At 38.1% G+C, this 15,354-nt stretch overlaps 1 protein-coding gene across 1 annotated transcript in view; it reads left to right on the top strand.

Annotated features, from left to right (window-relative positions):
• The window catches only part of FBN2 (fibrillin 2), a 129,589-nt gene that overhangs the window by 24,976 nt on the left and 89,259 nt on the right, over positions 1-15,354 (top strand). Inside the window, exons 7-11 of the mRNA XM_063422860.1 lie at positions 3,286-3,411; positions 10,046-10,171; positions 12,384-12,536; positions 13,304-13,537; positions 14,384-14,521. Of these exons, the coding sequence (XP_063278930.1) occupies positions 3,286-3,411; positions 10,046-10,171; positions 12,384-12,536; positions 13,304-13,537; positions 14,384-14,521 (777 nt within the window). The remainder of the gene's footprint in view (positions 1-3,285; positions 3,412-10,045; positions 10,172-12,383; positions 12,537-13,303; positions 13,538-14,383; positions 14,522-15,354) is intronic.

Genomic DNA, 15,354 nt, shown 5'->3' on the forward strand with positions numbered 1-15,354 from the left:
AACTTGCAAGCCTTGCTGTTGGAAAATGAGTCATAATTTCATTATGTATTAGGTATCTGAATTTGACAAGATGTAACTCCTAAGTAGAAAGTTGCTCCTACTTTGCAAAGGATTTGCATTATTCAATCTTAAATAGGTCTTTACCACCTTTTGAGAGTTAATTATGTTTTCTGGGTAATGTTCTCATACAGAACGTTGTAGTAGTACTGTTAACTTTATTATTACCATAAAAAGGCTTTAAAAATCTGTTTTTTAAACAGGTTTAAAAAAGTCTATGAGAAGCTAACCCAATCAAAACTCAAATTGTTTGATTGTGGTTTTTTTGGTTTTGTTTTTTTGGTTTGTTTTTTTTTTTTCCCCAGAAGTTTCTATTCAATCATGTCTTAAACAGAACTGTGGCTGTTCAGACATCCCTCATTCCAGGAATTCAGACAGGAGGAACTTCAGTGTTCTGCTTGAATGAACTTTATTGCCACTGCTACATGGCCTTAGGAGCAGCATAATGGCAGAAATCCAGTGTTGGATGTTCTCTGAGTTCCTCCCTGCATTCCTCAGCAGTTCCATTTCCCACCTACACCCTTTCCCTGCAGACAGTTAATTTTTTGCTCTAAGGAGAGAAGAGTTGTCATAGATGAGCAGATTTTGAAAATAGGAAAGTTCTTCCTGCCTCTGTTGCTGACATGGTTACGTCCAAAGAAATCTGTTCTGTAGTAGGAATACACTGTCTAAATGTTAAAGGCACTGATGTGAACTGGACAAGAGAGAGAAAACAGATGAAGGTTCAACTTCTCAATGAAGAATGATGGTTTCTTTTTGTAATCCAGTGCTTGGTATTAATGTGCCTGAGTTACTGAAAATATTGACAGTGTTTCTGTGATCTCTATGATGACATCCTGCTGTTGTGAAAATAATCATTAAAACAGGAGGAAAAAATAGCATGGTATTATTATCTGTTCTGTGCGGTATTTCTGCTTTCTAGGATGCAGAGGAAGGACCAGGCGTTTTTGGTCGTATTCATGACCAATTCACCTTCTAATTCCCATGTGGCAGATCAATTAGAAAGAAACTCCCCCTACATATTCCAGGCAGAATTAGTGAGATTTTTTAATTTGGATAGTTGTTGTTGCTACCATAATAAATAAAAAACTCTTCGAAATCTGTGTCTAACGTCTGAGGGGATTTAGTTTTCCTAGCTTTTTGGTTTTTCGGAGTTTTTTTGAGAAACAGCCCAGAGATCAGAAAGGGAACGTGCATGTTTAAAGTTAGCTGTGCGAATCCCACAGGCATTTTGCAGACAAAACCCTGCAAAAACACAGATCTTCTTTCCCTTACCAAATATTAGACTATGAACACATGGAAACATTCTACTTAATCTGTAACATATTGAACTTTTGTATATAGAACTTTATCTACAGGGTTATTAATCAAATTTGCTGTTTATGGTAAAAAGTTTCCTGTGTTAATGTAGTTGAGGTTTAAAAGTGTGAGTAAGTGGATAATTAATAATGCTGAAACTCCTGTGTAGTTTAGCCTTACTGTCAATGACACCAAAAAAAAAAAAAAAAAAAAAAAAAAAAAAAAAAAAAAAAAAAGGCTGCTTCATTTCAATTTGCTTGTATTTTCAGGAAAAAATTTTCTTATATCCTAAAAGAACAATTGATAAAATATGCCTTTTTAATAAAATACTTTTGTTCTTGACTTTTCTCAGTCCCAAAACACCAATAATTTATTAAAACAAACTTGGGTTTTCAGCAAAAGGTGATACTGACAAAAAAAAAGCATCGGTCTTCTAGCATGCATATATCTTTAAGCTAGGATTAAAGTTGAATATGCTTGCTTTCTTTACACTTAAATATGATGTAAGTACACTTAAATATGTTCTAAATGTGATGCATTGCATCATTGGGATTGGCTCTTCAGGCTTCAGCAAAGCTCAACATCTATTTGCCTTCTTAAAATAACTGAAAGAAATTAATGGCACTGATAGAGCTTAAAATTTAGTTCACTTCAGGCCTCCAGTGATACTTGTTCTGTTTCTGGGAGTTGTTCGTTGCCTGCTGCTGCTGCCATTAACTCACGATTCCTTGACATCTTTGACTTCTAAAACTGCGCCAGACACACAGTGGATTTTTAACAAGTGACCTGCTGACACAGGAAACTTAATTTAAGTGTTAATAAGTGACAAAAGTCACAGGCACTCTGTGTGTGATAAATACGTTTTGAGGCCCCAGGGTCAGAAGGCAAACACCACATGTTTTACTTGGTAGGGAGCTACTGGGTGGGCTGTGTGTCAATAACTGCTGGAACCATCTTCTCTCTAGATGTTGCTAAGTCACGTCGAGGTTCACAGAATCACACAATAATTAGAGTTGGAAGGAATCTCTGGAGAGCGCCCAGTCTAGTGCCCCGCTCCTTAAAATACTTCAGACATGAAATGTTTGATTTTTGAGTAAACAAGCAGCAAGGACTGGTTATTTAAGGAAAAAGAAAAAAATGGGACAAAATGAAGAAAATCTATGCCTCTGATAAAGTCCTTCATCCATGTGCAGTTTAACAGTTGCATTTTAGACATGGTAGTATAATGGCTAAATCAGCAAGGACTCAGGAGCTAAATACAAACTTCTTAATGCAAATATACTTAAACCCAAGTCCAATGTTTACCAAAAAAAAAGCCCCAAACCTGAAAGAATTGCTTGGCTTCTTCCTGGACTATGAGAAATTATATTTGCTTCGTGGAAAAGCAGGTGACTGCACGAGGCAAATACCGTAAGTTTATCTATAGCAAAAATACCAGGAAGAATAAAAACTGAAGAAGCCCTATAATCCACAATCAGGTGGAATTTCAGTGTCTTATGAGGGCTTTGATCACCCACCTGAAAAAGAGTTCCATATTCTTGGCAGATGTTACCTGGGGGCACCACAAAGCTGGAACAAACAGGTCCAGAAGGTTCCCAAAACACCTGGCTGGTAACTTCATGGCACGGGTACTAAGGGAGCTGACCAGGAGAAATGTCCTATTGGATAGTTTTGTATAAAAAGTACCAAAACACTGTGTGGTTTATGTGTAGCCAAATTAGAGCTGGGAACAAACAAAACAAAACAAAAAAACCCAAACAAAAAAACCCAAAACAAACAAACAGACAAAAACAAACAAACAAAAAACCCCCATCAACAAACCAACACAATTTGAAGTGGAACTTAATAAAATGCAACAGGATGTTACTGAAAATGACTTTTTTATCTTAAGTCAATTAGTCATATTTGGGTCTTTTTTTGTGTTTGCAGACATTGATGAGTGCCAGGCTATCCCTGGAGTCTGCCAAGGAGGAAACTGCATTAATTCAGTAGGTTCATACAAATGCAAGTGTCCTGTTGGCCACAAACAGAATGAGGCAACTCAAAAATGTGATGGTAAGTGGTGCTGTAGGAGAACATAACTAGGAAGGGGTTTTGCAGAACATTAGAGCACTTTGGTAGTGAACATTATTAAATAGTTGAATAATTGTAGTGTCTGATCTTGACGGGCATAACATCACTGACCTGTGCTTTTTGTTTCTACCTTGCAGCATCCCATCTTCTCTATTTAGCTGTTCCAATTTTGCATTTATGTTTTTTTCTGACTCTTGTGGGAAAAACCCAGTGTTTATTCTCTTTGAAAATTCAGAACTACTGATAAAAACTCAGTATGTGTGAGTAACATATAACTGCTGCTGAGTTACTAGGATTTTCTTTGTTTTCTAAAAGATCTGTTCTAGTTCAGGTAAATATTTTTGGCCTAGTGATTAGAGAATGATGGCACGTGTGGCAGTTTTGATGAGTCTAGGTAAGTGAAAAATACCAAGGAAATGCCTTTCTCTTTTAGATGACTAATTAAGTAAACCATCTTTAACAAATATAGTTTAATAAACATAGACTACATTTACTTAGTAAATGTTGATGCAACTAGGAGCAATAATTGCTTATAATTTAAAATAATATGAAAGAAGATTGCTGAGTTTTTGTGAGTTCGCTGAAGACTTCACTGATCTCAGTGAATTTTTCATGCTTTTGAAAGAGATCAGAACTCAGACTTCATCTCAGCCAGTGAGTGCTTTCACATTTAGGCTGTGCTGATAAGAGGAGTTTGTTATTAAAGGATTTGACTTGTTATTTGCTGCCAATTTAATTGTGGTACCAAATTATATTACCTTCAGTATTCAGTTACAAACAAATACATTGTTTGTAGCCAGTTTTGGACATCCGCTCAGGATTTCCTGAGATTTGCCTACAGTACAATGTTAACAAAAAAGTTAATTAATATAGTCAGTTTAAAAATCATGTCTTTGCAGAGAAAATATTGCTTCTGGTGTTGTTGCAAGTAATATCTAAGTAAAGTATTTTTAAAATTCCAAAGGTATTTTTCTCTGGTCCTGCCTCCACATTCTTTTTTTTTTGTCTGTGGTTTGGTTTTTTTGTGTTTACTGATTTTAATTTCTACTCAACACCTGAAAGGGGAGGGAACAGGCAGGTGTGTAGATGCTTGTGGTTGAAAAGGAACAACAAAAGTCAGAAGGTCCATGAAAACTTAGAAGTGGTGTTAGGAAATTACACATTTGACATGGAAATTGGAATGTTTGTCCCTGACTTCCTGGTATCAGCACATGAGGGTTGGATTTGAAATAAAGGGTAGAGTGAAAGTAAAGAGAGAGAGAGGGAGGAAGGGAGGAAGGCAGAAAAAGAAGAAAAAAGGAAAGAGAGAAGGAGAAGAGAGAGGGAAAGAAAGTCCTTGCAATGGCTTTCTACACAAATTAGTTCTTCTAGACCTTCCTGGAGATAGCTCTAGTAGATCCCAACTACAAGATTTTCTTTATTGGCCTAATTCTTGATTTTTACCCACAGGCCCTTAACCTCTTACTGGCTGTTTCTCAGAGGCGGTCTGTGTATTTGTGCCTATAATCTCTTCTAATCTCTCCATAGTTACTGGCCTTTTTTTGTTAGAAGTGCTCTGAATCTTTATGATTCTCTTGTTCTTGGTTCTTTTTATGCCAAAAGAAGTTACTCAGAGGCATGTTTCCTTTCTTCTGAAAACAGTACTTACAGCATTCACTACATTCTAACTATCTAAAGCTCTAATTGTTGAATAAAACTCTAATTGTTGGAAACGTTATTCTGCAGTTCTCCTTGATAGTATCCACAGGAAAAGGTGAATGTATTTTTAACACAGGTCTTCTTAAAAAGCTGTGGTGCTTATGGGACCATGCATAATAGAAGTGAAACATCATGTGCTGTCTGATTTTGCTGTTATTTCATGGTTCACTAATAACAGGTCTTCATTTCCTGTTGTTGGCAGCCTGCTGCAGAACAGGTTGAATGTTCTGGGTTTTTGTCTTTAAAGCTCCCACCTCTATGTCTGTGGCAAAAATTAAATATTAACTAGTCCCTGTTCACAGCTTCCCTAGTGAGAAATTCCCTACAGGGAATTAGGCAAATAACAGCCCTCTCCTTGCAGTTTGTACCATCTTTTCTGGGGAAGAAAGACATTGTGTAACTGGACAGCCAAGGTGATAATGCCAAAATTATACCAGGATAATACCATGCTTACATTACTCTAATGATCGAGTAGGGAATGAAAGCCATGGTTCTAGTCTGGCTTTTTTACTTGTATGCTTAATTAAGTGTTCATAATCTCTTAGAGTAAAATTTATAGGAAAAGGCTATAGCTAGTCCTTTAAATATTTGTACTTTCAGTTAGTACTACTGGTAATTTGAGTGAAGTTACATAATTTAAAAAAATATATATATATATGTATGTATGTATGTATCTATGTATCTATGTGAAAAGAACAGGGCATATGCCTTTATTAATATACAGCTCTTTATTAAAGTGATCAGCTCATTATTAAAATCATCAGCAGGATTGCAAAGTCCGATCGGAGTTTTCCACACTACTGTAGCCATCTGAAGGAGCAGGTGCTGTCCCAGTGGATGCTGAGTCCTTGTTCCCATAGAAACAGCTGGCAGTTCTCTCTGGTCAACCATCAGAAGGCAGAGTACTGGCAGTCAGCTCTTTGCCCTCAGGGAAAAGTTTCAAGAGTTTCCCATTCTCTGCATCAGTCAGCTCAGCTGGCCAGTTCCCATTCCATTCAGGCTCCTCACAGGTCATGGCCAATCTTCAAACCAGGTCAGGAGGTGCATCCACTCCCCGCTCAGCCAGGGCACTATCCCATTCTCTTCTGACGAATCCAGCTTCCTGTCCCGGGGTGCAGTATCCCCCAAAAAAACCTCCCAGGATCCACGGGGGCGGCCCTGCCCTATCTGCATATCCAAATGCATATGCATTTGTCCTGGTCATAGCCGAAGTTACTCTTGCTAAATGAGGTCGTTACAAAGGACAATAGGGCTATCTAGGTGTGGGCAGCTTCTTTTCACATTTCAATTAGGTAGGGAAAAGTTGCCAGGCAACTTTCCTTCAGGGCAGCTCTCCCTACTCAGATTGTCTGGGGTGTGGGGGGGTGTTACTCTAGCCAGGAGAGGGTCAGTTGTGGGGTGGTTGTTGTTTGTTTTTTTTTTTTTTTTTTTTTTTTTTTTTTTTTTTTTTTTTTTTTGTTTTTTGTTTTTTGTTTTTCGTTTTTGGTTTTTTTTTTTTTTTTTTTTCTTTTCTTTCGTTCCTAACATATGTATGTGTGTTTGTGGGTGTGGATTGGGCCATTGGGAAGGATATAAGGAACTCAAGTCCTATGAGTTAACAGCACCTGTGTACAAAGAAGTTATTTAATAGAAACGGTATTATTTTAATGAAGTGTTTTTGTTACAAACATGGTGTAGAAATGATGTAGTATGGAGTATTCTGGTCACTCCTTTCCTTCTTTCAGGTGTGGAAAAGCAAATGTTACTCACTGGCTACAAATGACAAAATCCAAGTTAGAGGCAGTAATAGTCAAGGCTCCAGTGTTCAGAGGCTGAAATCTTGCAATAATTATTCAGATCCTTTGCTATAACAGCAATTCTCCTGTTTAAGAAGGAGAGATTTGAGATCCCCTGTATACCCTCTGCCCCTGAGCATCCAGACATGTTTTGTGGATAGGGATTTTTTCTCCTGTTGTTCTTCCTGAAAACAACAGCACTTGTTGGAATAAGTAGGACTGTCCATGTTGTGCTTTTTGTACCATAAGAGTTGAAAAAATACTGGGAAAGGCCATTACAAGAATTGTACCGCATTCAAGATATCCTGTGCACCAAAGGGGTGTCTTAGCTAAACAAGAGAAAACCCCAAACCCTACTTTTTTTTTTCCCCCCCTAAAAGTTTTGGTCTAAAATATATTGAGTTTTCACTGTCTTTTTAGGAATTAAATGCTATTCATTTTTAGGATGTTATTATCTCCTAGAGTTAATGGAACTTACTTCTTTAGGTTATTCAAAGATTAATTAAATGAAGAGAAATTGAAAAGAGAGAGAAACTTTCAATTATGCTTGCTGCTTTACAGAAGGTTTGGAGAATTTCTCACTGTGTTCCAGGGATCTATTAAATGTGTTTTACTTATTCTTCTCAAACAGCAAATACATCATTCTCATTAAATAGATGTAGTTAGTTAAGACACGGTTTACAATTAAAGGTATTCTAAGAGGTGGGATGCCTCTGTTGCTTTTCCAAAAAGATACGTTACTATGTACCATTGATATCAAAAGGTTAAGATGATAAGAAACATAAAAAGGCCTTAAAAAAAAAAAAAAAAAGTAACACCAAAACTGAAAGAATCCCTTAAAAGAAAAAGCTCTGTTTCAGATTTCCCCACTTCAATGTGTAATTTGATCAGACTGGATGTCATTCAGGCTTGGTCCTACAGGTAGTCCTACTTTCTAATACAATTTTCTAGATTAAAACTATTTTCAAGGAACCCTTTCCCAGAATTTGGCAGCTGAGAGCCCTGTTTCTGATACTTGTAACTCAGTTACTTTAAAAACCCTGCTTTCCCAGGGTAGAAGCAGTAAAAGCCATGAATTCTAAACTGCATGTAGCCAGGCTGGATCTTTTTGGCTGAAACTCACTGCGTAATAAATTAGCAAAATTTTTGTTACACATTTAAATTGTTCCTCCTGTTGAGACTGGCTGTCCCATCCTGTGTGCAGCACTGGAACCATTCACGCGACCAGATTTTTTCACCCATAACACTGCATCTCCTCTTACTTATCTTTGGAGCATGTTCCCTGAGACCATTAATTCATGTATTTTGGAGAGGCTGAAGGGAAGAAAATAAGTAACTTTTTCAATCAGCTTCACTAAAAATAACCCTTCCTGAGATGAAGTCTCAGAATTTCCAGTCAGAAGTAACAGAGATATTTTGAAATAATTGCACATGCAAGAACAAGGGAGGGGGAAGGAGAGAAAGATTTGGCCCAAAAACCAGTGAAACAAAAAAGCCAATTACTTGTTACTGATCCAGTAAGTTAAATAAATTATTCTTCCATCAGGATTCTCCATGTTAATTGTTTTTTCTGTCCACATGCAGGAGACTCTGGAGTCTTCCTGCCACTCTGATCACTGTCTGGATTTCAGGAAGGTGCTTTTTTACCTTCCCAGCTTCCTGTCATACTTGGACAAGAGCCTTAGACAGTGTTAAGCTCCTGTGCATGTAGCCAGCCGAGAAGGATGGGCTGTGTCCTGCAGCCCTGCAGAGGTGGTAAAAAACTTACTTCATCTGCCTTTCACTTGCCAGCTATAAACTCACTGCTGTGATGGGCTTTGCACTGTTGGGACCACTGGTTTGGAATTTGGCAGTGCCTTGTTACACACAGCAGCTCATTTATCAGCCTGGTGACGTCTCACTATGTTCATACCTATTTACAAATGTGAAAAATGTGTAATGATTAATTCATGTTCTTATGGTAAATTGGAAAATTATGAAACTGTATAAATTTATATCAGGTAAAAGTCTATGTTTTAGGAGACCTTGCAGCAGATGGTGAAACTAACAACCCTGAAAAGCAGGCACCTCCATTCAGAAAGGAACAAAAGACTTTTCCTGGAGAGCCTGCAGCCTTCTCAAGTACCGGGAGGAGACCTATCAAGATAAGGTGGCATCAGCAACTCAAACCTTGGTTGCCACCTTCACAGATCCTCAAGCAACATCATCCATATCTCGATCATTCATCACCCATAAGGATCTATAGAAATTGGACATTAACATATGAACTGAGAAAAGAACTCTTTTCTGCTTGGTCGGGGAAACTCCTGAATATGTATAGCTAGTCGGGGAAACAATGGGAAATAAGGGGAAATATTGCCGAGGGCAGAATAAAATGTATAAAAACCAAGCCCCAAACCGGGCAAATTTGTGAACCGTTGGGTGAGATAGCAGGCTGCCAGACCCTGTATCTCACGGTTCACCCTTGGCATTTTCCCGGGAAAACTATGTCAAATATCTCCGCTGTTGGTGGGTTTTTGAAATTCTGTGATTTGATCTTTATTAATAAACCAAATTATTATTTTAATTGGAATATTGTATTGGCATTTATAACAACAAACAAAATTGGCTCGGTGGTAAGGGGGGCCACAGCTTTCAGTCAGCAGAAATATTTCAACAGATCAAAATGTTCATTTGACTTTGAAGGGCTTGGCCAATTTTTTTTTTTTTTACAGCTGGAATGTTAGGGGGCCAGAAAGCAGTCAGATCCCATGAGCAATATTTGCGTGGTCACAGGAAGCCCAGAGATGTCCTGGCTGGCTGCTGTGCCATCCTTCTTCCTCCAGCCTGAAAGCAGGATGTGTATTTGGCATTCTATTGTAGCTATTCTGTGCTTCCCAGAGGTGGCACTCAGTCATTCAGGAGGAGGAAATCTCATCCTGCTCTCATGTACCCTGTGACTTCAAGTGTTAAATACCCAGTGCATGTATAAGGAAAACTTCCAACAGGTGGCAAACAAAACTATTTTCAGTAATCAAGCACCAGCAATATTGTATTCAGAGTTGAATAGCAACTTCACTTCAGAAAAGCTCTCTTTTCCTCTTTTTAATGCAGTATGTGCAAATGCTCTGCTAATTATCCCATGTCCTTTCGTTTTTGGGTAGATATTGATGAATGCAGTGCTAATCCAAGGATTTGTGAAGTTGGTGTTTGCTCCAACACTGTGGGGAGTTACTTTTGCGTTTGCCCACGGGGTTTTGTCACATCTGTGGATGGATCCTGCACTCCTGGTAGGTGCTCCAGCCATCTGGCACTTGCCCCCTGCCCGAGGGCCTCACTCTGTTGTCCAGGCTAAAATAAAAATTGTTAATTATATTTGTTTTATGAATCTGCATCTGATGAGCCCCAAACTTAAGCCTACTTTGGTTTTAAAGAAGCAAATATTTATCCCTACTTGGTGCTTCAAGTCCCATCTAACACAGGTTAATTTAGCATTTAGTGGTCAACATAAAGCACAAAAATAAACTCAAAAAGCACTAAATAGCTAATGCTGATGTACCAGTAAGTAGTTTGTCAGAAACAGATAATGAAGCAGACCAAGGGTTGGATTTCAATAGGTTATACCTTTTACAGGACAGTTACTTAATAGCTATCCCTACATTTTAGAAACAAGTTTTCCTTATTTCTGCATGTGTTGATGTCTTATCTATAGGTGCCTGTGTCAAGTATGTGATTTAAACCATTCTGATCAGTTAACTATAAATACTGCCTACCAGCTGTAAAAAACCTTAACAATTGCTAACAGTAATGCATTTTCTAGATCTCATGTGGTTTTTCTTGTTTCAGGTATCTAAAAGCTCTTTGTTCTCACATTGGGGAAGGGATAGAAATTCTGAAGGGGTTTCTGACTTGCAGATAAATGATGTAAACAAGTAGCAGCACAAGACCTACAAGTGAATTTCCGATTAATAATTTTTTAAACAATGTAGTCACCTTCTGTTATTCAGGTTCGTCTGAGGGGTGCCAACTTCCAATACATTGTAGCTAGGCTCAGGAATACTGAAAACCTATGATTTCCGATAGGAAAAAAATTTCTGTGGATTTTGACTTGTTTTACAATTTGGTTTTTTAAGTCAGCTCCCAAAACCAGCTGCAGAAAAATCACATGCCTTAGTCTGCAAAGAGCAGGTCCTTATGTTACAAAGAAGATGTGTTTGAAAGTTCTTGTGTTCTGTCATATTAGAGTATAATTCATATACTCTAGAAGCATAATTTCTCGTTTACTTAGGAGAAAAGTGAAGAATGTAAATCTTTAAACAAAGTATTTTATTCTTCCTAATTCAAGACAAATATTTGCTTTCCAACCAAGTATCAGGATCTGCTCAGTTTCTGTAATTAGCACCATGTCTTCTCAAATTATTTGAGCTTCACTTGTAGCCAGCATTCAGGACTGTGACAATAAATTATCATCTGTCCTTGAAGGAGAGTAGTTTTCACATGGCATCACTAAAAAATAGTGTTGTACTTTTGGTCTGCTGAGCAGAGCAGACTGAATAGCATTTTTTCAGTTATATACATCTAAACCAAGGAAAAAAATCATTAAATGAGTTTACTGATACCGCTGTTGCTATGTGAAATATCTCAGGTTTTGCCATAATAGGGTTTATATATATATATAAATATATATAGTTTTTGTTTGTATTGCTTTGTGTTTTTCATATCATCCATATTTCCCGTTGGATGGAGCAGACTTTAGGATTGCATGGTGGATTAATGCAAGGCTAATACCACTGCACCTGTGTGATCCTGCAGCAAATCCAATGTAGAACACATGGGTCAGATAATTACTGGGTGCAGCTGGGATATTGGGGGGAGTGCTGGTTGGTTGGTTGGCTTAGTTTTTGGTTTTTTTAATACAGTAAAGCATTTAAAGCATTTTCTTCCTTACCTCAGGTGAACAAGGGAAGGTAGCTTTGAGAGCTCATGTTGATGCCTTTTTCTCTGGCCCTAAAAATATGAGTCAGACACAATAAGTGTGATAAAAAGGGTGTCTTTATATGAGAATCCTCAAGTATACAAATTCATAAGGTGGAAAAGGCCAAAGATGCACCCGCTGTGTAACACGTGTACAAATTTTATAGATTCTGAAAATTAGCATATCTGACAAGAACACTCCAATTAGGAACCTGCCTAGTGAAGTAATTCCCTCATACCTTCTAGATTCTCCTCCCTTAGAATGAGATCCAGGCTGTCTTTACAAATGTCTGTCTTGGAAAGCTGATTTCAGCCTTGGCTTCTAAGGAGAGCCACGATAGCACAGGGATCCTGCAATTTATTTTGCCTTTCTGCCTCAAAAAATGTTGAAATTAAGCTACAATATGGCACTACAAAGCTACAAGTATATGTGTAAAGGATGCAGAGAATATATGGAAGAAAGAAGGGTAAAACCAAAACGGCATCAATGTCACTATTTTTATTTTTTGTTTTTAACTTGACTGCCAGATCAGAGAGCAGGCAGCTGTTTCTCCAGCGCTGCGAGTGGCCTCTGTGCACAGGAGCTGCCCGGGAGGTTCACCAGACAACAGTGCTGCTGTGAGTCTGGCCAGTGCTGGGCCAGTGCCTCTGCCCCAGAGGTGTGTCCTGTCAGAGGATCTGGTGAGTGCTCTGTTGCTTTGGCTGGTTTTATTTTCTCCTTGTTGCTGTTCATTCTGCCTTGGATGGAGGTCATGGGGGTGTTTTAAACTGCTTTAAAATGTAGGCTAAACAGAAAAAAAGAAGTTCATGGATTGCGTTATTATTCATTTCCATGTTTTTAATATGGATGTTAGCATCTGCTAACCATTTTTCTTTTTGGTCCATCGTTGTTTGGCACTTGTTTCTTTAGTGTCCTTTTGTTGACTTTGGAAATAGTTTTTGGGAAACAGAGAAGATTTTTGGTCAAGCTCAAAGAGGAAACAACTCTTAGGGTCCATAGTTAATTTTGATTTAAAGGAATAGCTGCTCTCTTGTTCCATTGCATTCTCAGTTACCTTGAACTAGAATGTGCCAGTTTTTAAGTTCTTCTTTCAGTTCTGCTCAGAGAGCAGATGCCCATCCCTAGTGAAAGGTATTTTCTTTATCAACACCTCCAAGATATCAGGGAGTTACAGTGCTGCTGTCAACTCATCAACAAGATGGTTTCAACAAATAGTTGGAACAAAACCTCTTAAATTACAGCATTCCTTTCTAATATTTCTAGTGTCCTTCCTCAAGCAACACCTGCCACCACCAAGGGAGGTTCGGAGTGGCAGGGGGAGCACACATCAGGGAAGTGAGGAGTTGCCATCCTGGTTTTTGTAGCACACAGGGAAGCTCTACTTCCTTTTGAGCTGCCTGTGAGAGGCTAACCTGGTCTGTGATTCTCTGTCCCTCCTGTCTGACAGATGACCACCGCAGGCTGTGTGTGGACAGTGCCCCTGCCCGAGGCGGCTCCCGGCGCAGTGGAGCAGGAGGGAATGGGTTCCTTCCTGAGAGCAATGGATATGGCTTTGGACCAAGAGGAGCAGGGTTCATCCCCATCCCAGGAAGCAATGGATTCTCCCCCGCTGTGGCCGGAACAGGTGTAGGAGCAGGTGGTCACAGTCCCACTGGAAGTGGCTCGATCATTACAGGGCTTAGTAAGTGCTTGCATTCTGACTTGTTTCACTCTTTTTTTTTTCTTTTTTTTTTCAGTATTCCTTCTGTTTTTCCTCTATTTTTACTGCTCAGTCTAATATGTTATGGCATTCTTAACACTTAAAAAATGACTTTGCCATTCAAGCACGTTTAAACACCTCAGCTGATACCTCATGAAGTTCAGGAGCCTTTTTTTTAGCAAGAGTTCAAAGGTAGAGGTTTTTGCTTGGCTTCAGTTACAGAGTCCCTGAGCCTGTGTTGTCCCTGTTCATGTGTCTTTGTCAGCACTAATAGAACTCGAGATTTCTACATGTTTTCAAAAAACCACTGGGATTTAAAATAAACTGTCTTCTGTATTTTCTCTTCCAACTGTAAAACCTACTTACTCTGCAGAAACACTGCCTTGGCTGAAAGCCCAAGGTGAATAATTTCCTGGCAGAAGTCTCATGGATATAAACATTGCTTATGACATGTGTAAACACATCTCTGGGATCACAACCTTAGAGATCATAAAATGTAAGAAGTATTATTAAGACAGGTACACCAAAAATTGCCTCAATTTTCACACAAATTATGGTTTATCCATGAGTTTACTGACAGGCTCATCAGGCTATAGACAGGAATGGTAAATCATATTTAAGAATGTTTGTCTAATGCAGTTTTGATTTCCAAGAGCTGTTCGTTGTTCTTAGTTTACTGTCAGGTCAACAGATAGTGCTTTGAAAAAGGTTTTTTTTATGTGTTTGTGCACCTGATGGCATCCTTTCTGAAGCCAAGTATAATATTTGCCTTTATTTTCATTTGAAAGTCTGAATATTTGTCTCTCATTCTGATTTTTTTAATATCAGCAATACTCAATCAGACAATAGACAACTGCAAGCACCATCCCAACCTTTGTTTGAATGGACGTTGTATACCAACCCCCTCTAGTTACAGATGCGAATGCAACATGGGATATAAGCAGGATGCAAATGGGGATTGTATTGGTGAGTGCATGTTTCAAAATCCATTATTCTAATATTCTTCAGCTTAAAATCTGGGCTTTTTTTACAAAAATAAATCATTTTTATTTTAATGGTACTGTTCTTCAGAGGGAGTGCAAAGATCATGGTATTAGTTATACAAGAATAATTTAAGTTTTCTATGAGAGTTATCTGTTTTCTTACCAAAAAAAATTTAAATCTTTTAACTGAAATATTGATATTGAGTATTTCTGTTCCTGCACTTAAAGGCTACTGCACATTTTTGTCACATTCAGTGAAGTAAGTTCTGCTTCATTTTCTCTTTTGCTAGGCTCACAAAACTCCACTTTTGGGATGTAGTATTGTTATGAACAAGATGATGAAGGGTAGAGTTTATGTTTTGCCTCCTCATAAGGATTAATGGCAATTTGAAAGATATAAAATAATTTTAAAATTGCATTAATTAACTTCTGGTAAATTTGTTTTTCCTATGAAAATGCAGAATGCTAACTTTATATAAAAAGAACTGAATTTGGGATCCTACACTTCTATTCAATTACTGTGGACTTCACTCCTACAGCTCCAAAACTCATCAGTTATTTCAGAGAAAATACAAGACTTGGGGATTCTTGTGAGGTGGTTGTGTGGACAGGAACCTCTTATGCAGGATACATTGATTAATGTATAGGATCCTAAATAAAAAATTCTGGCTATATTTTGGATTGAACCGTTGATTACTGAGTCTTTATAAGGAGATTGAGATCTGTGAATGAAAAATAACACAAAAGGGCTTGTTAGCAATAGTCTTGCCTCACAGTAAGTGAGCGTTTAGAATTAATTTCTGATGTGTCTGGGGA

The sequence above is a fragment of the Prinia subflava genome, chromosome Z (genome assembly GCF_021018805.1).
Source record: "Prinia subflava isolate CZ2003 ecotype Zambia chromosome Z, Cam_Psub_1.2, whole genome shotgun sequence".
Taxonomy (NCBI): domain Eukaryota; kingdom Metazoa; phylum Chordata; class Aves; order Passeriformes; family Cisticolidae; genus Prinia; species Prinia subflava.